The sequence below is a fragment of the Eretmochelys imbricata genome, chromosome 3 (genome assembly GCF_965152235.1).
Source record: "Eretmochelys imbricata isolate rEreImb1 chromosome 3, rEreImb1.hap1, whole genome shotgun sequence".
Classification (NCBI taxonomy): domain Eukaryota; kingdom Metazoa; phylum Chordata; order Testudines; family Cheloniidae; genus Eretmochelys; species Eretmochelys imbricata.
The window spans coordinates 122,348,871-122,374,172 of NC_135574.1; the positions used below are offsets into that span (position 1 = coordinate 122,348,871).

Sequence of the window (25,302 nt, forward strand, 5' to 3'; positions counted from 1 at the left end):
AAACGTACTAGTCATCCTTGACTAAAGCATGCAGTATCCAGAAACTATTCCTTTAAGAAACCCCACATCCAAGGCAATAGCAAAAGAACTACTCCAGGTTTTTGCCAGAGTGGGCATCCCTAAGAAGATGCCGACAGACCAAGGAGCCCCTTTCATGTCAAAATTAATGAAAGACTTATGTACCCTACTCCGCATCCAGGCCATACGGACCTCAGTCTACCATCCACAAACAGATGGACTGGTTGAGGGGTTTAACCATATCCTTAAAAGTATGATCCGGAAGGTGGTAGCTCAGGATGGAAAAGACTGGGATACCCTTCTACCGTATCTAACGTTTGCTATACAGGAAGTCCCCCAGGCGTCCACTGGTTTCTCTCCCTTTGAACTACTATACAGATGTCACCCACGCGGAATATTAGATATTGCCAAGGAAGACTGGGAAGAATAACCCAACCCAGGAAAGAATGTCATTGAGCATGTGACACAGATGAGAGAGCGAATAACTTGAGTAACCCCTGCTATCCAGTACTCATAACCCCAGACTTAGAGAAGGAATTCATCCTACAAACAGATGCCTCAGAGGTAGGGCTAGGAGCCATCCTTTCGCAGATGGTAGGGGAGGAGGAACACCCAATCTTGTACCTCAGCCGGAAACTCCTCCCCAGGGAACAAAAGTACGCCGTTGTTGAAAAGGAATGTCTGGTAGTAAAATGGGCTATGGAGACTCTCAGCTACTACCTACTGGGACGGCAGTTTACCCTCGTGACAGACCACGCCCCACTCCAGTGGATGCACAGAAACAAGGAGAAGAACGTAAGAGTGACTACGTGGTTCCTATCCCTGCAGCCCTTACATTTCCGGGTACAGCATAGGGCCAGAAGCCAACACGGCAACGCTGATGGCCTATCACGACAGCACTGCCTCTCGTCCCAAGTAGCCCAACCCCATGGTGTTGAGCAAGGCAGGGGAGAGGGGGAGGGATATGTGATACAGCATGACCAGAGGGCAGCAGGAGAGTGTTAGAAGGGAGCCTTATTCCCTGTAGAGGGAAGAAAGTTTGCTATACATTAATTAAAGCACCTGAAGCCAATTAAAGCCGCTGAAGCCAGTCACATGATAAAACCCCCCTGCTTCAATCAGACAGGAGGAGGAGTTGAAGCAGAGTGGATTGGTATTGGAGCAGAGAGCAGTTTGGAGGGAAGCAGAGGAGAGTTTGGAGAAGTGCTGCGGTGGGCTAAGAAGACCAAGACTCTAGGTAAAGGGACACCTGGTTTGTGTAGAGGGAGGGCAGGAAGCCCCACAAGCTGAAGGGCAGGAGACGGAAGTAGCCCAGGAGAAAGAACCGCTAGTTCTAGTGGTTTACCGCTACCCCTAGGGCCACTGGGCTGGGACCCGGAGTAGAGGGCAGGCCCGGGTCCCTCTCTCCCCACTCCCCTCCTCCAGGACACTAGTGGGGCAGTTAATAACCCAGTTCAGGGGCAAGAAACGGTGCCCTGAACCCCCACCCAAGAAGAGAAAGCGCGAGACCCATCATAGTCATGCCAGCAATTTCCCACAGTTTAGTGAGTAAAAGACAGGATCTTGTATTGTGTCTATCTTAATTAGATAAAGGAATGTTAAAGGCCTGAGACACAATGTAAACTGTTTTGATCACAAGATTTAGTGAAGTTTAATTTACAATGTATTCTGCTGAATATAAAATACTGCTGTCTTCTCTGTGAGAGATTGTTTGTGTGAATGAGGAATGCATGCATCAGGAAAAGATATGTGTAAAAGCCATCACAAATGTCCAGATGGTCAAGAAAAAGTGAGAGACTTGGAAACAGCATGAGACAATCAGAAAATATCCATTGTATCCATGCTAAACATGTTAGCAGCATTGACGACCTCAGAGGTGAGGCAGGCACCCCCGAAGGCGAGACAACAAATAAATGATCAGAGCAGAAAAACCCCCAAGATTAACACCACTTAAGAACTAATGATTACAGGATGACATTGCAAAATGCATGGACTCAAATGGGAATTTACAACTATAAAGACAGGGTGTTTTGCCATGGAACTCTGGGTTCTGTCCTGCAAAGCCTCGGAGCATCGGATCGCGACCGACAGAGCCCTGCTCCTCACTCGTCCTCAGTCTAACTGGCCATTAGATTGACTTAAGCTGTAACAGACTGGTAACTATAAAGACCATCTGCAGGACTTGTGTATGTGTGTGTGTGCATGATGTGTATGTGTGTGTGACTGAAAAACATATGCTGTTGTATTTTCAATAAATATGGCGTATTTGCCTTCACTCCTATAAAAGATCCCGTGTGCTTTGTATAGCATAACAGGAGGTCTGTAATTCTATCAGTGTATTACTTGTGTGTTCATATGGAGCTCTACTTCTCCCTTCTGCAAGTCCCCTCCCAGTGGAGCTATCCTGCAGGACCTAGGTTCCCCGGGCTGGGTTCCTCCAGCCCCAGAATCAGATGGACACACACACACACACAGCAAGTCTGAGTGGACCGGGTCAATCAGCACTCTCAAGCTGACCCCCTCATATGTCCCTGGACTCAATGGACTGGGTCAAGCAGCACTTTCAAGCTGCCACCCTTATATGACATAGGTTCAGCACGTCCCTATCCCCACTCTCACATTACAATTATACTGGTAGTAACCCACTTGATGAGCAAACCCCACAGTATTTTGGGCGCTACAGGGATCTTTAGCTTAGGTAAAAGAAGCATTGCTGCAGAGTGAATGGGGAAGCTAAAAACACAAAAGAGTAAAGTTCAGAAAGAGAGAGAAGCAACCAGCTTAACCATAAAAGTTATTTATCGGATAATAGTGATAACTACACAAGGAGAGCCTAAACCAACATAACTTACATTATTAAAGGCTAATACCTGAGGTAGAAAGGAAAACAGAGAGCGAGAGAGAGAAAAAAAGAGGGGGAACCTCACCACTTCCATGAAGCTTGAACTGGTCGGGGTTCCCAGGTGATGGTGGTAGCTTCGGGTCCTGAGTGCTGGAAACAGGCAGAGCCCCCAGCACGATCAGTCAGGAGAAGATGGAGTGCCAGTGGAACTGATGCATAGTTTGGATCCAAACATCAGACCACTTACTTGGGCATAGGTAGGGGTTTTTGTAGAGACAATACAATGGTTCAAGGGAGAACACTAGATTTGTTTATGGGTAAACTGATGACTCAAGGGTTTTCTTTAGGCTAGAAAATAGGAGCTGATCACTGTTGACTGTGGATGATGTTCCTTTCAGGGAGCTCACAATGCAATTAGGCTGCTTCAGTATTTTGGATATCAATCAAGGATTCATTACTAGAATTGGCCTGATAACTGCTGATCTGGGTGTGTGCAGGCATAGGTTCATTAACATCTGGAGCAGAGATCCCCCAGGATGCTGTGCTTCCCTGCATCTGGTCCCAGAGTTCAGTGCGGTTCCTGCGTTGGAATTTCTCTTTTCCATTCTGTATGCTACTGGAGATACCTTAATCTTGTCACTCTTGTCAGGAGGGGTCTAGGTGTCTCCCCCAGCGCTCTTCACGGCTCTCTGCAAGTCTTTTCTCTGATCGGTTTTGGCTCAAGCAGAGGCTGGTGGGGAGTAGGGGTGTCTTTCATGAGTCAGACAGGCTAGATACTGCGCCCTGGTTCCCCAAGAACACAGAGCTGACTGGTATCACCAGGATGGCTCCCCGTGGTTCTTTCCTGGGATGCTGGCTCCAAGGTATCTTCATATATTCCTGTTTAGTCCGTATCCAGATGGGGCTTTCACTGTATTGACTTACAAGCTGCGTTGTGCAGGAGGTCAGACTAGATGTTCATAATGGTCCCTTCTGACCTAAATATCTATGAATTCTTAATATACAGCTGACAGAGAGATACACATCTTATCTCCTGTCTGAAAGAAACCTGTTTGTCAGCCCTGCCTCTGACAGTCTCTAAACATATTTTCAATACATACAAGCACTTAAATATAATCTGTACATACATCTCACAATGATTATGAAGATCAGTATGATAAAAGCTTTTATTAGACACCTTGCGTGACCCTTTTTGGATAAATACTGAGAAATTAGTGTGTGGAGTATAAGAAGTAGGCCAGGCCTGACAAGAGTTCCTGTTACAGAACAGGGAACCCTTCTCCAGTTGGCATTGAAAGGTTCTTAGAGCCACAATAGTCACTACAGAATAGGGGAATTGAACATTCGCCCCAGTTTTGTCTGGTTTAACCTGAATAATTTAAATTTATATTTTTCCAAAGCAACTGGATGGTTTTTTTTCCCAAATTTTTTTTTTTTTTTTTTTATTCCAGTCCTGACTTCCTTTGATGCCCCAAGATATTTAGAAGTGTTAAAGCAAGAATTAAGATGATGGGCCTAGAGAGAGTGGTGCTTTATTTTGATAGACAGAGCTCACCTGTTGCTACAGAATATTCTTCTTACTCACATGGATGTCAGGGATGTTATTAATATTGTACAAGAAAGAGGTTAACAGTGCCTGAAGAGTGAAAGTGATGGCCTCAAAGTGCTTCAGTAAGTATGAAAAAGGCCAATCTTATCTTTTATGAGATTTAAATCATTTTCCTTTTCAAGATCTGGTTTAAGAAGCTGCCATAATTTTACGTCACAGAGACTATGTTTTGTTACAAAAATTGTTATATCGTATTTTAATAAGTAATGCTGTTTCACCATGCTCACTCTGAAAATTGCATTTTTAAAATAAGTATATGATAAACTGGATTAATCCCTAATTTATAATGCAAACTCTGAAGGGCAGTAATGGAAAGGAAGGAATATGAAGAAAAAGGTTAAGAGTTTCCTTCTATTCTAAGCCTGAAGAAGAGTTATTATTTTCTATTATTTATATAGCACCCAAAAATGTACTAGATGGTTCCCAGAGCAAACAGAAAGGCATGACGTGCTCCCTGACTTGAAGAACTTACACGATAAATTTAGACGTGAAACAATAACCACAAGCAACGTGCCAAGTAAGAGGTGAATTACAGTAATATGAAAACAGTCACTCAATTATGGAATGTGCATATTTTGATGGTGCCACTAAGTTTTCTACTTAGACTTGGCAAGTTTACTATTAGAGAAGGATAATTCTACTCTGGCCTGATGTGGAGACAAATACTAGTGTCTGGAGCTCAAAAGAGCAAATCTGAGATGTGTAATGAAGGAAGGGTTTATTGAAATGGGAGTTTCTAAGGAATAGCTGTGGATCCTAGGACTTGGTGAATCATGTGTTTGGATATCTGTGAGGACCATGTGACTGTGACCATTCAGTCTTTGATCAGACCAGGTGTTTGAAGCAGGAGTTGTTAATGACTCCCCATTAGTAAGGAGGCAGAGCTAACCAACAAGGTTAAGTATTTAAGTCAGTTGCCAAGGGAATAACCAAGGAGGCGAACAGGAAAATTTCTGAGGGGGTTTGCAGGATGGAGTGCAGGAACTTTTTTCTGCAGGTGCAAGGATGGCCAGGAATGGAATAGTTATTGTGAGCTGTTAAGGATGTGCTATATTCTGTCCCCTGAAGATAGAGACCTTGCACCACGAAGTGCACGTTGATGGCTTTACTGGAGGAGAAGATTGGAGATCCAGACTCTGCATAGCACAAGAGGCAGAACAGCTTTTGAACCACTAGGGACAGGTAGCACCATTCACGACTCAACTGGAGAATAAGTTCATCTCAAGAAAACAGGAGAGAGTGGAAAACAAAAGAGGATTGACAGTTTATGAACAAATGAGGAGGAGAAATCACAACACATATGGAGGTATCTAACCACTTTCAGGTATTTAGTGCAGCAGCCACAGAGAAGGTACTGGAAGATTCAAGGTACTGGAGGATTCAACTAAAGAGAAAAGAACACGGATACCCACAGGACACACCTGAGGAGAGATGCTCAGCACAATCCTTGAGAACATTAATCATGCCCAAAAGAAAGCCACAGACCATCCAAAGACAGAAAATCTTCATCAGGGACTTGATATTAAGGAGAGTACATAAAATATTTTGCTGAGAGCAAAAGGACTATGAGCTATCTTCCTGGAATGAAAACAATAATTGTCACAAAGGACCAGACAAGATTCTGAAGACTGCAGACAAGGATTTGTTTGTTATGATAGACATTGGCATGAATGACTCTGCCTCTGAAAGAAAAGGAGTACTTGTGGCACCTTAGAGACTAACAAATTTATTTGCGCATAAGCTTTCGTGAGCTACAGCTCACTTCATCGAATGCATTCAGTGGAAAATACAGTGGGGAGATTTATATACATAGAGAACATGAAACAATGGGTGTTACCATACACAATGTAATGAGAGTGATCATTTAAAGTGAGCTATTATCAGCAGGAGAGCAGTGGGGAAAAACCTTTTGTAGTGATAATCAAGGTGGGCCATTTCCGGCATTCCAACTAATTTGATGTAATTCTACAATCAGCCTCGTTTTGTTGACTAAAGATGATTGCTGAGCTAAAAATTGATAGTTCCCTAAGTGCAAATGAACAATCTCATTTCATTTGTTAAAACAGAATTAGTCGGTGCTTTTAAAAGGCCAATTTTGGAAGCTGAAAACAACAAGAGGTCATGGTGGATCACCAGCTGAGTATACTCACCTGGTATAATGCTGTAGCTAAAAGAGTTAATGTGATCCTTGGATGCATGAGCAGGAGAATATCAAGTGGAAGTAGGAAAGTGGCATTACCTCTTTCTAGGCATTAGTGTGACCATTACTGGAAGAGCGTATCCACTTTGGGTGTCCACACTGCAAAAAGGATGTTGAAAAATTCTGTACAGTTCAGAAAAGAGCTCAAGAATGAACCCAAGTCTGGAAAATATGCCTCACAGTTTGTTCAATCTATCTAGTTTACCCAACAGAAAGTTAAGAAGATCACAGTATACAAGTACCTACATGGAGAAAATATTTTTACCAGAAATCTATCTTTAATCTAGTAAAAAAAGGCATAATAAGACCAAATGTTGGAAGCTGAAGCTAAAAAATTTCAAACTAGAAATAAAGGTTCAAATTTTTAGCTGTGCAGGCAGTTAACCAACAGAAGAATGGCTGATTCTTCATTGCTTTTAGTCTGTAACTCAAGACTGGACACTTTTCTAAAAGATGTCCAATACCTCAAACAAATTATGGGCTTGATGCAGAAATTTCTAAGTAACGTTCTATGGTTTGTGTTATACAAGAAGTCAAACTAGACAGTCATATTGGTCCCTTCTGGACTTAAAATCCACGAATCAAATCCCAAGTTTTATTTAGATGAGAGGGCATTTGGGGCCTTTAAAAAAATCTGAAGTTATATACCTATCTCCATATTTACACATTTACTGTAAATAAGTATTCTAAAGATGCCAAGCATATACAATTCCCATTGACTTAAATTTGAGTTGGGAGCCAGGCATTTAAGTCCCTAACGACTGAATTAAGTGCTTATACTTATGCATCTAAGCTCAAAAATTGTGTCCTTAGTCTCTACAAATCTCAGAACATCTACTCCATCCATTTATAATGAGTAATCCTTACTATTTTCATCCAGCCTCTGCATATTGTTCTCAATTTAGGGATAATTTTCTAAAGCCAGGAATACATTTTTCTTAAGTCTTCATATATGACAGCTGTACCTTGAGATGCACAAAATGTGTATGAATAAAATAATGAAGAACAAACCTAAAATAGCAGGAGAAAGGAAGAAGCATATAATATGAGGCTAGCATGATCATAGTAACACCCAATGGAAAGGTGAGAAAAGGATGAGAAGGAAAAATGTTTACGATGAATCCCAAAACCTGTCAATACACACACACACTTTGATATGTTTAGTTAGGTTCCATTAAATTGGCATCTAATTTTTTAGTTTCATACTTGTACAGTTACATGGTCAATATATGTATACACACATTGTTATAAAGAAAAAGTAGCCTATTACTCGATCATAAATATATTTGGGGGCAAAAATGAACTTTACATTATTGGAAAACAGGAACTTCCACTATACTTTGCACTGGGCATGGCAGTATGCTATGCAATACAGGTTGATTAGAATAGGAAATTGACATTTAATGATTCTTATTCTTCTGTGAAATGCAGTAGCCTCCCTAAAAGTCCTGTTACTTCTTTTGGAACTTTTTCCTTCAATGCATAACATATAGTTTGGGGCCTGGAGCAGCTGCTACTCCACAGATCCTTAATCTAGAAAATGGAAATGCAATTTGGCTATACTAATAATGGACTGCTGATATCTTGAATTTGATATTCCTGAACAGAACTTTGGTCCACCAAGAGTACAGCAGTGAACCATACACCAAATTGTAAATTTACATTTCCATGATATTTATTCTCATTATTCTGTGCACACAATGGTGCAAACCATAACTGACCCTACAACCGACTTTATCCCTGTCAGACACATAGGAATTCTTTCTGCATATCAGGTGATAGTGTCTCAAGAGCAGATCTAGACAATAATCCAGCTCATATGATCTTAAGGGTCCAAACAAAATATGTTCTGTATTTTGCCTCCAGGACTAGGCAAATCTCTCTGGGCGTTTGATGCATCCTCTAATATGTGGTCTAGTTACCCTATTCTATCTGAATTACTCCACTGCAGTTCTCAGCAAGGTCATAGTTTTTTCTCCTTAGTCACCTACTCAAAAAGCTAAACTGTCAGTGATTCTTGATGACCTTTTGACTAGCTTAAACTTCAATAAACGGAAGAAGGTTGCTTAATAACTGCCTGACTTAAATTGAGATGCAATGCAGTCCTTCCTTTCAGGATCAGGAGTTTACTCTGTTACATGATAGCATTTTTCATACAGTGTTCATCTTTACATTTTAGAGAATTACAATAAGAGATTTGTACAGTTCATATTTTACCTGAAAAAGATAGGAAATTTATGCATTGAATTATAAGAAGATATTTAGTGTAAGACAGAGGCAGTTTGCACCTTAAGATATAAATTAATTCATTATAGGCGTATCAAAAATTACAGTCCCAATCACTCCCCAAAAAAGCAAACATTAATCCCAAAGCAGAATAGTAAGTAAATAGTATTTCATGTGAGGTAGAGTATCTACAATTTCTGTTCAAGTCCATGCAACAGCTGTACACTTTCAGCAGCAACCATATGTTTTAATTACCATTACTGTGCAAAACCACAAGAGAGCTGCAGTAGCTCTGACTCAAATTTGGTTTGAAATTAGTTGATAAACAGCCCATTTTATGTTGTCCTTGAGCTACTAGGGTTGATCCATTTAAATGGGCTTTAGAAAAAGTGTGCTGATTTTTAACTGTGTGGTATGATACAATGTGAGGTTTCACTGAGTTGTTTAAACAGTTTGTCTCCATAAAATGATTCAATGAAAACCCTTATTTTTGAAATGACATCTGGTCCAAGCTCAACTACAGGGAGTTTATTAACTACACCATCTTCATGACATAATGAGAATCTAAGATATTTTGGGTAACCTTGGAGCAATTAATCTTTGTACTTAATACCAAGAACATTTAGGGGCAAATTTAAAGACTTTAAAAAAAAAGATTAAAGAAATATTTAAAGAGACCATTTTAAATAAACCCACTCTTGACTGCACTTGCCTCTCTAACTACTGCCCCATCTCCCTTCTACCTTTCATCTCTAAGCTCAGGGAACACACTGTTTGCAATCAGTGTCTGGAGTTCTTCTATAACAGTTCCATCCCAGACCCTCTCTAATCTGGCTTCCAACCCTTGCACACCACTGAAACTACTCTCGGGCAAAGTCTCCAACAGCCGCTTCTTAGCCAAATCTCAGAACCACTACTCCATCTTCATCCTCCTTGACCCATCAGCTGCCTTCAGCACAGTCAACCATGCTCTTCTTGAAATCTTGTCTTCCCTTAGCTTCAGTGATCCTGCCATCTCCTGGTTTTCCTCCTACTTCTCTATTCACTCCTTCAGTGTGTCCTTCAGAGGAGCCTCCTCTTCCCTCCCTTCCAGCTTTCTATGGGAGTTTCACAGGGCTCTGTCCTTGGTCCCCTTCTCTTCTCCCTCTAAACCTTATTTCTGGGTAATCACATCCACAAACACAAAACCAACTACCAGGTGGACGATTTACAGGCCTACCTCTCTACTCCAGACCTGTTCTTTCTCTCCAAACAAAAATCTCTGTCTGTTTCTCTCTGACATCTCGTCATGGATGTCTAGCCATCAGCTCAAGCTCAAGATGATTGAAACAGAGCTCTTATTCTCCGCCCCACCAAGAAACCCTCCTTACCATCTCCTTTCTCAGTCACTGTGGATCACTCTACCTGTCACTCAGGCCCATAACCTGAGTGACATCTTCAATTTGGACTTCTCTCTAATGTCTCACATCCAGTCCCTGTTTAATTCTTGCAGATTCTCCTTGAATAACATCTCTAAGATACGGCCTTTTCTATCCATCCAGGCAGCTAAGACTCTCATCCAAGCTCTCATCATCGCATGTCTTGTTTATGGTCCCATCCTTTTCTCTAGCTTTGATAAATGCAATCTTGCCTTGCTCATATCCATTCAGAATGCTGCTACAAAGATCATTTTCATGGCCTGTAACTTTGACAATGTCACCTCTCTCTTTGTCCCTTTACTGATTCACTCTTCTCTATCATGTCAAACATAAGCTACTTGTCTTCACTTTCAGTGCCCTTCAGGGCACACACTCACCTGAGCCATTCAGTACTGATAAGTTCACTGCTGCTTCCAATCAATCCACGATGTCAGCCTCCATCACCCACTTATTAAATTTTCAAACAAGCACCTTCATGCTTTCTCTCATGCTGCCCCTCATGCTTGGGAGAATCTCCCTGTAAACATCTGCAAAACTAACTCCTTCAAAACCCTCCATGAAACTGTAATTTGCTCTAATGCCTACAAAAAACTTGACAATGATTAGGTTGCTGGTGTCCTGAGACCACTGCCTGTCATGCTGAACAATGTTGTCTTACTATTTCCTTGTACTCCCCCATCTGTCTGTACCCATTTGGTGTCTCTTTTCCTATACTTAGATTGTAAGCTCTTTGGGGCAGATACTGTCTTTTTGTTGTTTTTGTACAGTGCCTGGCATGATGTGGTCTTACAATAATATAAATAATAAAAAGGAAAGAAAAATGTCTTTCTGCCCTTCTAAAGAGAACAAGTTTATCTAGGAGTCTCTCTCTCCAAATGTGACTCACAGTTCCCTTGGCCTTTGGTTAGACTGATGCAAGCCTCTCACTAGGGACCACTCACGAGGAAGCCTAGTAAAGTAACTGGCAAATAGAAACCAGAATGGGAGAACTGAATGGGTCCTCCCCTTTTAAAGAACATGACAAATTTCTGTTGATTTTCCTACTCTGGTGAAAAAGAAAACAATTGGTCAGTAATGAGTTAAGGAATATAATGTCACAAATCAGCTCTTCACCCTTTAATGATTACAGTGCAGTTGAGAAAGACAGAGGCATACACTCCTGTATAAGGAAACAAGCATCTGGCTATGTATCTATGGAATCAGCTTGCTCAACTTCTAACTATAAGAAGTGTCCTAAAAATTCAGTATGCAGGCATAGGACTGGAAGGACTTATGAGCCACAGAACACATTTCTTCTGCTCAGCAGCAGCACTTCCTAAACCATTTGCACTAATTAACTTCAATGGTCAACTATCAATAAAGTTTTCACACGTTTTATGGGACTTAGATGCTCAAGCAAGGGTTGCATTCTGCGTTGGACAAGGTCACCTCTGGCTGCCTAGATAAACGACAAAGGCTCAAAAGCAATTCAAGCTTTTAACTCAATTACCCTCAAGGAAGAGTAAAGCCTAGAGACTAGAAGATAATTTCCATAGGTTTTTACTCAAACTATTCAAGAAAAAGAACAGAGAAAGGAAAAAACAAAACCAGAGGAACTCTTGATGGATGCAATCTTCTCTTTAAAACAAATGTTCTGTGCTCCTGATTGAATATGCCATCAGATAGCTCATGAAAGATTGAGTTTCTTCCTTATTTAGGAAGGATTCCTGGTCAATGAAATAGTTCTAAAGATGTCAGGGTGTGTCACTTTCCACTCATCCATCTCAAAGCAAAATGTGTCTGTGAATCAGCAGCAGAAGGCAACAGCAGCACAAGAAGATGAACTACACTTATGCTCTCTCCTTGGAGTAATGTGGAGGTTTTTTACACAGGTTTGGTGTGTTGCACAGTAATAGCATTATCAGAGTCCAGCAGAACTACAGCAACTCAGGAGAAAAATCTTGGAGTTCAGTGGATGCATTGTTTGTAAGGGCCAAGTCTGCATCCAAACTTTCTTTTTTATGAACTTGTGTGCGCTCTCATCTTTCTCAGGATAGCACCCTACAACTTAAGACCCAATACAGAGATACTGTCAGGTCACATAGCTTAAAACTTTCCTGAACTAGAAGAAAGACTGAGAAGAATATTACAGCAGTGTAACAGTGTAATTTTGAGGAGGATAAAAGACAAACTTTGTATGATTGGCTCTTAGAACCTGCCAGTTTCATGGAAAGAGAGAGCAGTCAGTCATGAATAGTTATGTTAAAGGTGTATTATTTATCTTTTATGCATTCTAGTTGCCCTTAATTACTGTATATTATAGCAAAGCAGTAGCAAATTCTCATTTGCTATTTCTTTTGCGCCAAAGACTCATATCTTGGAATCAAAAGCACAATAAATACATGCAGTAGATCATATGAAAATAAGTTCATTTTAGTCTATACTGAGCAAGTGAGCCATGAAAATGAATCAAATACTTTTCATATTTTTGAGTACACTGGAACATATATCCTGCATTACAATCCATTGTATCATTAAGGCACTCATGGAATCACTGCTGAAAGTTGAAATATTTTACTTCACTTTAAATTGAACTTCTCATTTCTATCCTTTTGAATGTTGTCAATTACTGTATTTTCACATTTCTATCTAACAAAATTAAAGTTCCTAATTTCTGGCAACAGTCCTTAGCATTCTTCATTACTCATCCATCAGAAAGAGTGACAAATGGGCTGCAGAAGCTATTCCACTAAAAAGACAGAGGAATCTTGCTTTCTTCTTTCATTAAGTCCATCATCATGACAATCAGAAGCACATGGCTAGGAAAAGGAAGATCTGCATCAATAACAAGGCATTACAGAAATATTGTTTCTGCTATGAACACCACCATCCAACATAAAGTAGGAGTGGGCAAAAAGACTACCTCACGCACTACCCAGTCAGTGAAAGACTGAAAAAAATAACATTTCTATCACTGAATGGAAATGGATTCACTGGAAGCCAAAAGTAATCAAGCTTCTCTGAAAATCACTTAAGGTGCCTTAGTATGGATTTAAATGCTTAGCCATTAGCATCCAAGTCTGAAAGATTTGGCTTTTAAAAAAAGCCATTTAATTGGAGAATATTGGAAACAGAGGTCATCAACTAGATTTCACTGGTTTATAGCATTGCGGAATCAGTTAAATACTCATTCTGCCTTTTTCCACACTACTTTTTACCCATTTAATTGAAGCACCAATAGTTTTCCCTATACACAATGAGCACAAAATACAGATGTAGCTATGTAATATCACTGTCTAATTTTTGGTAGACAGAGGAAGTGCTCCTGGCTGCCTTTGTGTGGGCAAACATTCAAATTCTTCCTCCACAAAATTGAAAAGTTTTGTCTCAGATTATAAATATTTAAATAAAAATAGATTTAAAAATATTTTAATGTTAAATAACCAGACAAATAGGCTTCAAGGTTACTGGCCCCAGCTAGAAGGTATCTAGAAGACAATGGTGCAGGAACAGCTCTATGAAATCATTGTAGCTATGGCTGCGTAGGCCATTGGTGAAGTTGGTCAAATCCTACAACTTTCTTCCACAGAGTAAAATGAATGGCTCATCCATCCAATATCATAATTTAAAATCCTAGAATGCTGTGGTGATGTGTGAATCTACAGTCCAGATCTTTTTAATTAAGATGCTATGTTAAAAAAGTACACCTTCATGCAGCTCTTGCAACTCTCCCACAAGAAACAGGAATCACAACTGTCTTCATGTACTTTAGTGTGAAAAGTCTTGCTTCAATTAAAAAAGCGAACACCACAAGGATTGGACAGAGTTTTAAAATACTCCGTATGTTCATGTCCTGATTTGTCAGTGGTAACCCCTAGAACATAAACTAATCTAAATATTATTTACTTTAAAAACTTTTGTGGGAAACTGGATACCTCAGGGGATCCATAACGAGATATAGAATATCATCTTCTGCTGATACAAATCCAAGCCAAGTGGTAGCAATAGCTGTTTGGTGTATTAAATTCAGTGCCAGTGGATGAGTGTAACTGAATTGGGTACATGCATTTGTTGGAAGTCTCAGCAGACAGAACGAGTTTGGGCATGTGGATCCCATACCAGATGCACTCACCTCACCTACCAGACACAACACAATCTCTGATTGCCATGTCCCACAAGAAGCCAAAAGTAGACAGAGACTGAAGTCTCCAACTGCCATTCCCTGTTCTCTATCTGGAAAATGGAGCTTCAGTTTCATCTCCTGGCTTGCTGATCCATGTAGGAAATCACTAAAAGTACAGAGCCCTGTGAATAGGAAAGGAATTCTTCCACTGTCTAAGGAAGAATACAGGCAGGTAGGTAGCACATAGAGATGTCTATGTGGAAGTAGATCTAACTGATAACAGATAAGGAGGGATCACAACATGTTACTTCGCACAGGCCTTTGAACAACATGGGTGCAGCAGTTCAAAACACTTTGTGAACTATCAATGACATCAGAGCTGGTACTAAAGCAGTAGTTTTATCTTGGTAATACAACTATCTCCTATGCCATGAAGGCAAATTTATACATGATAGTTGAGGCTAAGATTTTGTCACAGATAGGCCTGAATAAAGAATGGGACTGGCTGGGTCACTACAAAAAATAATTTTCCCTCTGTTGATACTCATGTCTTCTTGACCACTGTTGGGAATGGGCCACATCCACCATGATTGAATTGGCCTCATTAGCACTGACCCCCCCCCCCCCCCACATCTTGGTAAGGCATCTCCCATCTTTTCATGTGCTGTATATTTATACCTGCCTCCTTTTTTTTCACTCCATGCACCTGATGAAGTGGGTTATAGCCCACGAAAGCTTTTGCCCAAATAAATTTGTTTAGACTCTAAAGTGCCACAAGGACTCCTCATTGTTTTTGCTGATACAGACTAACACAGCTACCACTCAGAAACCTAGGCCTTCTAGGTGTAACTACAATACAAATAAAAGTCTGAAAGACAGACAGACATACAAAGAATAATGCCAGCTACAAAAACATAGAATCATAGACTTCAAGGTCAGAAGGGACCATTCTGATCATCTAGTCTGACCTCCTGCATAATGCAGGCCACAGAATCTCACCTACCCACTCCTGTAACAAACCCCTGACCTATGTCTGAGCTATTGAAGTCCTCAAATCATGGTTTAAAGACTTCAAGGTGCAGAGAATCCTACAGCAAGTGCTCCCCGCTACAGAGGAAGGTGAAAAACCCCCAGGGCCTCTGCCAATCTGCCCTGGAGGAAAATTCCTTCCTGACCCCATATAGGGTGATCAGCTAAACCCTGAGCATGTGGGCAAAACTCACCAGCCAGACACTCAGGAAAGAATTCTTTGTAGTAACTCAGATCCCACTCTATCTAGCATCCCATCACAGGCCATTGGGCATATTTACCGCTAATATTCAAAGATCAATTAATTGACAAAATTAGGCTATCCCATCATACCATCCCCTCCATAAACATATCAAACTTAGTCTTGAAGCCAGATATGTCTTTTGCCTCCCCTGCTCCCCTTGGAAGGCTATTCCAGAACTTCACTCCTCTGATGGTTAGAAACCTTCGTCTAATTTCAAGTCTAAACCTCCTGATGGCAAGTTTATATCAATTTGTTCTCGTGTCCACATTGCTACTAAGCTTAAATAATCCTCTCCCTCCCTGGTATTTATCCCTCTGATATATTTATAAAGAGCAATCATAGCTCCCCTCAGCCTTCTTTTGGTTAGGCTAAACAAGCCAAGCTCTTTGAGTCTCCTTTCAGCTCAGGCCTGTCCAAAACTTAGTTTGAGATTTCTTAAGAGGTTCATAAACCACTAGGTGCACCTGGACTGGGTCACAGGTGTGTACCAAAACACAAAGCCCAAGAAATTCCACCTCATTTATGTTTCATTAAGAAAGTTTCACACAGCTTTGTTAGCTATACTGGCAAATCCAGCTACATAAAATGAGTCAGACCAGAATACACAGGGTACCTGAAAAGAATCCTTAGCTAAGTACCCTTAGCTAACAATGCACTGAACGCATCCATCCTTAAGAAAAAGACAAAGAAGCAGAATGAGCGAACAACATTAAAAGAGAGATAAGAACCCTGAAGCAGCATATACAAACTATAATTAAACTATCACAGAACCTCAGGTTGGTAGGAGGGAGGTGGTACATATCTATGCCAAAAATGAAATTAGTTTATTATAGTTTGTCAAAAAATAGGTAAATCCTCTTCCCAACTAACAAGGAAACTATAGCCATTAATGACACAAATATTATAAGGTATAATATTTTCTCATGTTAGGCAAAAAACCCATAAGAACTATGGACTTCATAAATGCAACATGTATATGTATTTGAAAAGAGAGTGTGGGGCAGGTTTTAACTAAATTGAATTATTTACAGAATAAAGCTCTTTTCCACAGGACTTAATGCTGGTGAATGGTTATTTTTAGGAATGGCAACAAAACAAGAATTTTGCTTTACAAAAAGTGTCAAGGTTTTGATATTTGTTTTCATTCTGATGCAGAGAGAAAATAAGACCTTCTGAAATGTACCATGTAAACAAACAAACAAACAAACCCCCCACCCAGAGGAACAACACCCCAGAATAGCTAACAGCCCAGTGGTTAGGGCACTCACCTGATATGTGGGACACTCAGGTTCTACCTGGTTTGGGGCAGGGACCTGCGTTTTCCACATTCCAGCTGAGTACCACCAGGTTATAGAATCAGTTTCTCTAACTGGTACAGGGAATATTTAACTATTTATACAAAGTAGAACAGTTCCAAAAAGGAAGACTGAGGGAGAGAGAAAGAGCCCTGGATAGGGATGACTGGCACCATTTGACTTCCGTCTCATGAACCTAATGGGGTTCGAGAAAGATGATAATGTTATCTTCTTGAAATATAGAGATTAAAACAAGAGCACCACAATACTGATCATCTAAAACTGAAAAATATATCATGCCCTGAAGGTTGATGGGTTGGACTCTGCTGGGTTGACCATTAAAGTGATTTTCAAGGTGTGACACCAGGGGCGCACTCACCTCTCGTGAGTGTCTCCTGTCGGCTGGGTGTGCCAGTTTGTGTCCATTTGTTCTTGTGTCCACATTGGCACTTAACTTAAATAACTCCTCTCCCTCCCTCGTATTTATCCCTCTGATATATTTATAGAGGGCAATCATATCTCCCCTTTTGGTTAGGCTAAACAAGCCAAGTTCTTTGAGTCTACTCTCATATGGTAGGTTTTCCATTCCTCAGATCATCCTAGTAGCCCTTCTCTGCACCTGTTCCAGTTTGAATTCATCTTTAAGTATTCCAATTAAGGTCTCACCAGTGCCTCGTCTAATGGTACTAACACTTCCTTGTCTCTACTGGAAATCCTCGCCTGATACATCTTAGGACTGCATTAGCCTTTTTCACAGTCGCATCACACTGATGGCTCATAGTCATCCTGTGATCAACCAATACACCAGGTCTTTCTCCTCCACTGTGACTTCCCACTGATAAATCCCCAGTTTACAGCAAAAATTCTTGTTGTTGTTAATCCTTATTGCATGGCCTTGCACTTTTCAATATTAAATATCATCCCATTTTTATTCTTCCAGTTTACCAGGTCATCCAGATCTTCTTGTATGATATTCCAGTCCTCCTTGATATTGGCAATACCTCCCAACTTTATGTCATCTGCAAATTTTATTAGCACACTCACATTTTTTGAGCCACGGTCAGTAATAAAAATGTTAAATAAGGTTGGTCCCAAGACAAATCCCTGAGGAACTCCACTAGAAACCTCCCTCCAGCCTGACATCACCTTTCAGTATGACCTGTTGTAGTCTTCCCTTTAACCAGTTCCTTATCCACCTTTCAGTTCTTATCTTAATCCCCATAGTCTCCAATGTAACTAATAATTTGTAATGTGGAACTGTATCAAATGCCTTACTGACATCCAGGAAGTTTAGATCTACTGCATTTCCTTTGTCTAAAAAAATCAGTTATCTTCTCAAAGAAAGATGTTAGTAACTTCGTTACCACCTCTTGAGTACAACAATTGAAATGATGTAACCTATCATTTAGGCTACTTACTTTTGCAGTTCACCAAGCTTGGAACAGATCATTTAACTTTAGTAAACATCCTAATAGTCCTTTCTTATCTTAATTACCTGTTAATCACCTTGATTATAAACAGGTTTCAGAGTAACAGCCATTTTAGTCTGTATTCGCAAAAAGAAAAGGAGTACTTGTGGCACCTTAGAGACTAACCAATTTATTTGAGCGTAAGCTTTCGTGAGCTACAGCTCACTTCATCAGATGCAACTCACGAAAGCTTATGCTCAAATAAATTGGTTAGTCTCTAAGGTGCCACAAGTACTCCTTTTCTTGATTATAAACAAAATTCTGACTCCATGCCTCAGGGGCACAAGCTGGAAGTAGTCCCCTGTCTCCTCTGCAGAACATTGCACATGCCTACCTCAGGCTTGCAGTTGGAGGGGAGGGGGAAGCAACACCCTCCATGTCCCCCCAAACCATGTCTATTGTTTAGGGGCGCAATGCCCCTGTTTGCCCCCCCCGCCCAATCCACCAATGCTCTTAACAGCTCCTTTCGATTTAAATCAATGTAGTCAGATAGAATATCAGCAAGCAGGTAAACTGAGGTACATATATTCATAAAAAATACAAATCTCCCTCATTTTCCACAGGGCAATAATGTTATTTTCTGAGCAGTGACTGACAGATATCCCACTTTTGTTATATTACCGGTGTAAGTCACTAATTCTGTTTAAAATATAGAATCTATGGCAATTTACTATTTATGTCTAATCAAGTACTTCTAATATGGTTACAAATCTTTATTTCTGCAATGGTGTCATTACACTGAGTCTTGGAGAAACATGACATTTGACAATATCTTACCGCTATATCACCACGGCAGTTTCGGGATTGGCAAGTGCCAGCTATTCTGTTTGGAATCAGCACATCCTCCCAGCAAGATGGACCCTTTAAAATAAAATCCAAACAACTTTTTAAATCTAATGGTTAAGAAAACATATACAAGTTTCTCTTTATTGTAACTTTGCTAGACGGGAACTTTATTACTCTTCTGCTAACAAAATACAGTCAAAGGTTCTAAAAGTGGCAAAAAGACATTTGTCATTAAAGCTTAATCATTAATAGAAAATGCAGCTCCTTCTGTTCTGTGTCTAGTGTTCCTAAGAACACTCAAACTCTCAACTCTGTATTCCCAAAACTTAAAGTTAGCCAGGGATACTTTCTTCATCATGATTAAAAATGCTACAGAAGACCCATGTTCTGTCTGAATAATGTTTATCTGAGCCTATAGTTGATCGACTGAAAATGGAAAAATTACAACAATGTTGTTCAGAGGGGGATATATGGAATAAGGTCAGGAAAATGTTAAGAGACTTTCTTGTATTTCAGAGTGGTAGCTGTGTTAGTCTGTATCGGCAAAACACTTTCTTTGTTGGGCCTGTCCTGAAGTAGGTGACTTCTGGGTATTCTTCTGGCTCTGTCAATCTGTTTCTTCACTTCAGCAGGTGGGTATTGTAATTTTAAGAACTCTTGATAGAGATCTTATAGGGTGTTTGTCTCTGTCTCAGGGATTGGAGCAAATGCGGTTGTATCTTAGAGCTTGGCTATAGACAATGGATTGTGTGATGTCTCCTGGATGAAAGCTGGAGGCATGTAGGTAAGTACAGCGGTCAGTAGGTTTCCGGTACAGGGTGGTGTTTATGTGACCATCGCTTATTAGCACTGTAGTGTCCAGGAAGCAGATCTCTTGTGTGGACTGATCTAGGCTGAGTTGACGGTGGGATGGAAATTGTTGAAATCATGGTGGAATTCCTCAAGGGCTTCTTTTCCATGGGTCCAGATGTTGAAGATGTCATCAAGGTAGCGTAAATAGAGTAGGGGCGTTAGGGGATGACAGCTGAAGAAGCGTTGTTCTAAGTCAGGCATAAAAATGTTGGCATACTGTGGGGCCATGCGGGTAGCCATAGCAGTGCCGCTAATTTGAAGGTATACATTGTCCCCCAATGTGAAATCGTTATGGGTGAGGACAAAGTCACGAAGTTCAGCCACCAGGTTTGCCATGACATTATCAGGGATACTGTTCCTGATGGCTTGTAGTCCATCTTTGTGTGGAATGTTGGTGTAGAGGACTTCTACATCCATAGTGTCCAGGATGATGTTTTCTGGAAGATCACCAATGGATTGCAGTTTCCTCAGGAACTCAGTGGTGTCTCGAAGATAGCTGGGAGTGCTGGTAGCATAGGGCCTGAGGAGAGAGTCTACATAGCCAGACAATCCTGCTGTCAGGGTGCTAATGCCTGAGATGATGGAGCGTCCAGGATTTCCAGATTTATGGATCTTGGGTAGCAGACAGAATACCCCTGGTTGGAGTTCTAGGGGAGTGTCTGTGCAGATTTGTTCATGTGGTTTTTCAGGGAGTTTCTTGCGCAAATGGTGTAGTTTCTTTTCTTTCAGTGGTATGAGAGGGTAATGGCCTGTAGAATGTGGTGTTGGAGAGCTGCCTAGCAGCCTCTCGTTCATATTCCGAACTATTCATGATGACAACAGCACCTTTGTCAGCCGTTTTGATTATGATGTCAGAGTTGTTCCTGAGGCTGTGAATGGCATTGTGTTCTGCACGGCTGAGGTTATGGGGCAAGTGATGCTGCTTTTCCACAATTTCAGCCCCTGCACGTCGGCGGAAGCACTCTATGTAGAAGTCCAGTCTGTTGTTTCAACCTTCAGGATGAGTCATTACACAAAGTAAAAACTATTTCCCCATGCTAATTTTTCCCCTACTGTTACTCATGCCTTCTTGTCAACTGTTTGAAATGGGCCATTCTGATTATCACTACAAAAGTTTTTTTTCTCCTGCTGATAATAGCCCACCTTAATTGATTAGTCTCGTTACAGTTGCTATGGCAACACCCATTTTTTCATGTTCTCTGTGTATATATATCTTCCTACTGTATTTTCCACTGCATGCATCTGATGAAGTGGGTTTTAGCCCACGAAAGCTTATGCCCAAATAAGTTTGTTAGTCTCTAAGATGCCACAAGTACTCCTCATTTTTTTTCTTGTATTTGTTTTCTTAACCATCTAAGTGGCTTCTGTTTTACTGAGATTAAAGTCAATGCACAAGAAAAGACTTGGGCCTACCTATCACATGGACTTTAATAACTTTAATTTAAATCAACAAGAGAATTGCTTCAGACTTTCTTCGATTATCTTCATCATCACCACCTCTAAGTATAATACACATTAGTAATTAAAAAGTATACAAGGGAGTAAGACCATATCGATGGTGTTTGAATTATTATTATAATATCTCACCTAATTATTCTGTTAAAGAAAAAAGCCATTTCTAAAGTAAACAGATAGAAAATCCTGAATGGTCATTGCTACAACATGTTGAATGAAAACAATGATATTTATGGTTGTGATAAAAGACAGACAAGAAGAAAGAGCTTCCAAGTTAAAGACTACAGTCATCGTTATTATTGCAAAGTATTATATCTGTAAACTACGCAAGTATCGCCTGGTACCCAAAACACTCAAAATTACAATGAGGCTTCCAATTTTATGTTAATCTCAAAACTACTATTAACAAATGAATGATAGAATGGTGTGACAGAAACAAGAAACACACTCACACACCCCACCAATAAGAACAAAGAATAAAGGCTTTAACCATTAAAAACATTATTAACCAAATTTAGATACTGCATAGGACAGTCACTGCTGAAGGAATTAAGTAGTAAACTATACGGAAACCCTACCATGTGAAAGGTTTATTTATACAAAAGCAAAAACTGGATCTGTCAGCATTTGGGAAATTAATGACTATGTAAATTGTGGCCAGATTGCAAAAAACAAATCCCCAAACTTACCCTGAACTCAAAATGAACCATACCCTTTCCACCCGCTCTAACTCTTAGGGAAAGAACAGCCCTTTGGCAAGCTCTAGTGATTACATTATTTGCAGTTACTATTGAGTATGAATAAAGATTGTTCCAATGAAAGCCCCATGGTGAATGCAAGGTTGCTTCCACGAGAAGGTAATGCAGTCTCACCTCTCTAGCTCTCTTAGTCCAGAGCTTCAAGTCTCTACAGATTTGGCACCTGTCCCAGATGTGACCCTCATCTAGGCACTTTCAACAGGTGGAATGAGGGTCACTTACCAGGACAGACTTCTTGCAGCCGGTGCAAGGCTTAAGGGAAAACATTTTGCAAAGCAAGCCAACATGCTCCGTCTACCAATCTCAGGCAGCAAGAAGGACCTAATGGGGAAGCTCCAAACTTTACACTACCACACAGCAGCATGAGGCAGGAGAAAGTTCATGCACCAAACGGGGAAAATCTCCAACTCCGGACTCATGCACTGGGCATGCACACACCTGAAGTGGAAAGGACACGTGCAACATAGCTCAAGGAACAACAGTGACACCCACTGACTTCACTAGTGTAAGATTGGACCCAAGACACCTAATTCTTCTCTCACCTACACCATTGTAAACTGGTGTAACTCTCTCAAAGTCAATGGAGCTATACCAGCATAAGTGATAGAAGAATCAGGCACAAGGTCTCTACACAAGGAAGTTTATAACCTATCCTGGAAGGACATTACCAGCCATAGCACTTATTATCAAAGCTCCATAAGCAGCAAACACTACAGATCAAATTTTTTTTTTTTTTTGCTGGTGTAACTTCTCTGAAATCAATGGATGCACACCAGCATAAAATTTGCCCAAACTTCTGGAAATAAGAGTTTCCAGGATTGGTCTCCAAGTCAAAGAAATATAAAATAAAGGACAGTAGTTCCGATGCAAGGAACAAGAGATATAATATACAAGGTATGAGATTAATCCAGGAAGGTTTAGAAAAATAAGTGGCTATTAAGGAGGAATTTGAAGGAAAGGACAGTTATGTTGACTGTGCCAAAGTATTTTATAAATATTACTTAATTACAACTTTCCTTTTCATTTTCTGGAGGCACAAAACTACCCAGAACAAAAAAAAAGATATATATTTTGCCCCTTTTGATAGCTTATTGCCTGATGTAACTTGCACTTCAAGTCAATAGTAGTGTTTCAATTTACCCTGATAGGTATTAGATTGCTAGACTACTCTGTCTCCTTAAATGCTCAGCTAGAGACCATGGCAAGGAGTCAGAAGATGTTGCTTCTGTTCTTGACTGTCACTGACATGCTGAGTGACTTAGGGAAAGTCACTTAGCCCGGTCTACACTGTGTGTGTGTGTGTGTGTGTGAAATTGATCTAAGTTACACAAGTTCAACTACGTGAATAACACAGCTGAAGTCGAGGTACTTAGATCGACTTACCGTGGTGTCTTCACCGCGGTGAGTCAATAGCTGCCTCTCCCCCGTTGACTCCACCTGTGCCTCTCATGGCGGTGGAGTACAGGAGTCGACGGGAGAGCGCTCAGGGGTTGATTTATCGTGTCTAGACTAGACCCAACAAATTGATCCTCGCTGGATTGATCGCTGTCTGCCGATCCGGCGGATAGTGTAGACATACCCGAAGTCCGTATCTAAACTGGCCCATTGCAAAATGAGGTTAATACTTATCACCCAAATCTGTGAAGAAGGTGCAGCTCTTCAGATGAAAGATGCTATGGTATGTAAAGTGTTGTTAATAATAATTTCACGTATTTTAAAGAGATACTGGTTAGCTGAAATCTTATATCTAACTTTCCATGTTAGTAAAGCAGCAAAAGTTATAAACCCTTGAAAATGTAATATAATTAAAATGCTGACATTTGTTTAACAATACTGGTACTAAATGTCATTGGTATAATTGTGCCAAAATAAAAACACAAATTCAAGATAAGCACTTTGAAATGCAATTTTTGTTTTGTTCTTTCCTAAGCTTTAGAAAAATCTGTCAAACTACAAATCAGCCAATCAGTCGCACTGTTGAAACACACTGCACACTACAGTGTTTATAATTATTAGTTTACATTAATCAGAGTGCATTATGAGAAGAAAAACCTCCTGATTGCAAGATTAAAGAGACTGCCCTTCATGTAGTAGTCACATGGCTCCTAGAGAAAGCTGCAGATCAAAATAAAAACACCACTGATTTTTTTTAAATGTGTAAAAGGGAAAAGAGCAGAATAAAAATGAAGTATCAAGAAGACTGGAATATGAATGAATAAGAAAAAAATAAAGAGTATAGTTCAATTTACTTTTAATAGTAATATATGTTTTTATTTTTTCTGTTTCAGTTTTTTTGGGAGAGGTGTGGGGGTGGGAAGCATATTGGATCGTAGGTCCATGATAAAGACAGGAAAGACTGGGAGGATTCAGGTGCCCTTAAATGTATTGCTAGAAACTTGATTAAACTGGGACTGCTTTCCAGCCGTAGTGAAGGTTTAACTTTATTTTAAAAGCTGCAGCTGCATTTTGATCCCTTGCAATCATCACTTTAAAAAAATGAAAAACTGGAGAGGTGTTCTTGAGATCTCAGATGACAAATTATTCAAAATGCATTAGTTAGATTGAGTTGTTGACCTGTGAAATCAGAGAAAGGTCGGAAACAGAGGTCAACAATAGAATTCAGTGATTCATCAAATAGTTTGAATCATTTAGAAGTCTGGAAACTATCCATGTATTTAATGCTTTGTATTTTCCCTGCTTTATATTCTTCCCCAGTGAACAATATGAAGTAGAATATCATTAAAACACGTCTTTGTAACTACTAATATCTACATGGGCGACATAAATCATTAAAATGTTGAGCAAATGACCCAAGTGAGGGACAAACATTAATGCAAAAAAGATTTTTAAAGTAATGTAAGGAATAACGTCTGGTGCATAAGAGAATTCAAACCAGAATACAAGTCAGTAAGGGAGTGCTACAGTATATCTAAGCCAAGTCCAGGGGCAACTTCTCACATTCCTTTGGAGAATATCCTCTATGGCCTTTGTCTATTCTA

General features: G+C 40.2%; 1 protein-coding gene across 6 annotated transcripts in view; it reads right to left on the minus strand.

The window, feature by feature from the left end:
- Positions 1-25,302, minus strand: part of PRKN (parkin RBR E3 ubiquitin protein ligase) — a 1,248,399-nt gene that overhangs the window by 603,402 nt on the left and 619,695 nt on the right. For 5 of the 6 annotated variants that reach the window (XM_077813311.1, XM_077813307.1, XM_077813310.1 and 2 more), the window contains one exon: positions 19,230-19,313. The exons of the other annotated variant lie outside the window; for it this stretch is intronic. In XM_077813311.1, the coding sequence (XP_077669437.1) occupies positions 19,230-19,313 (84 nt within the window). The remainder of the gene's footprint in view (positions 1-19,229; positions 19,314-25,302) is intronic. 6 annotated transcript variants of the gene reach the window in all.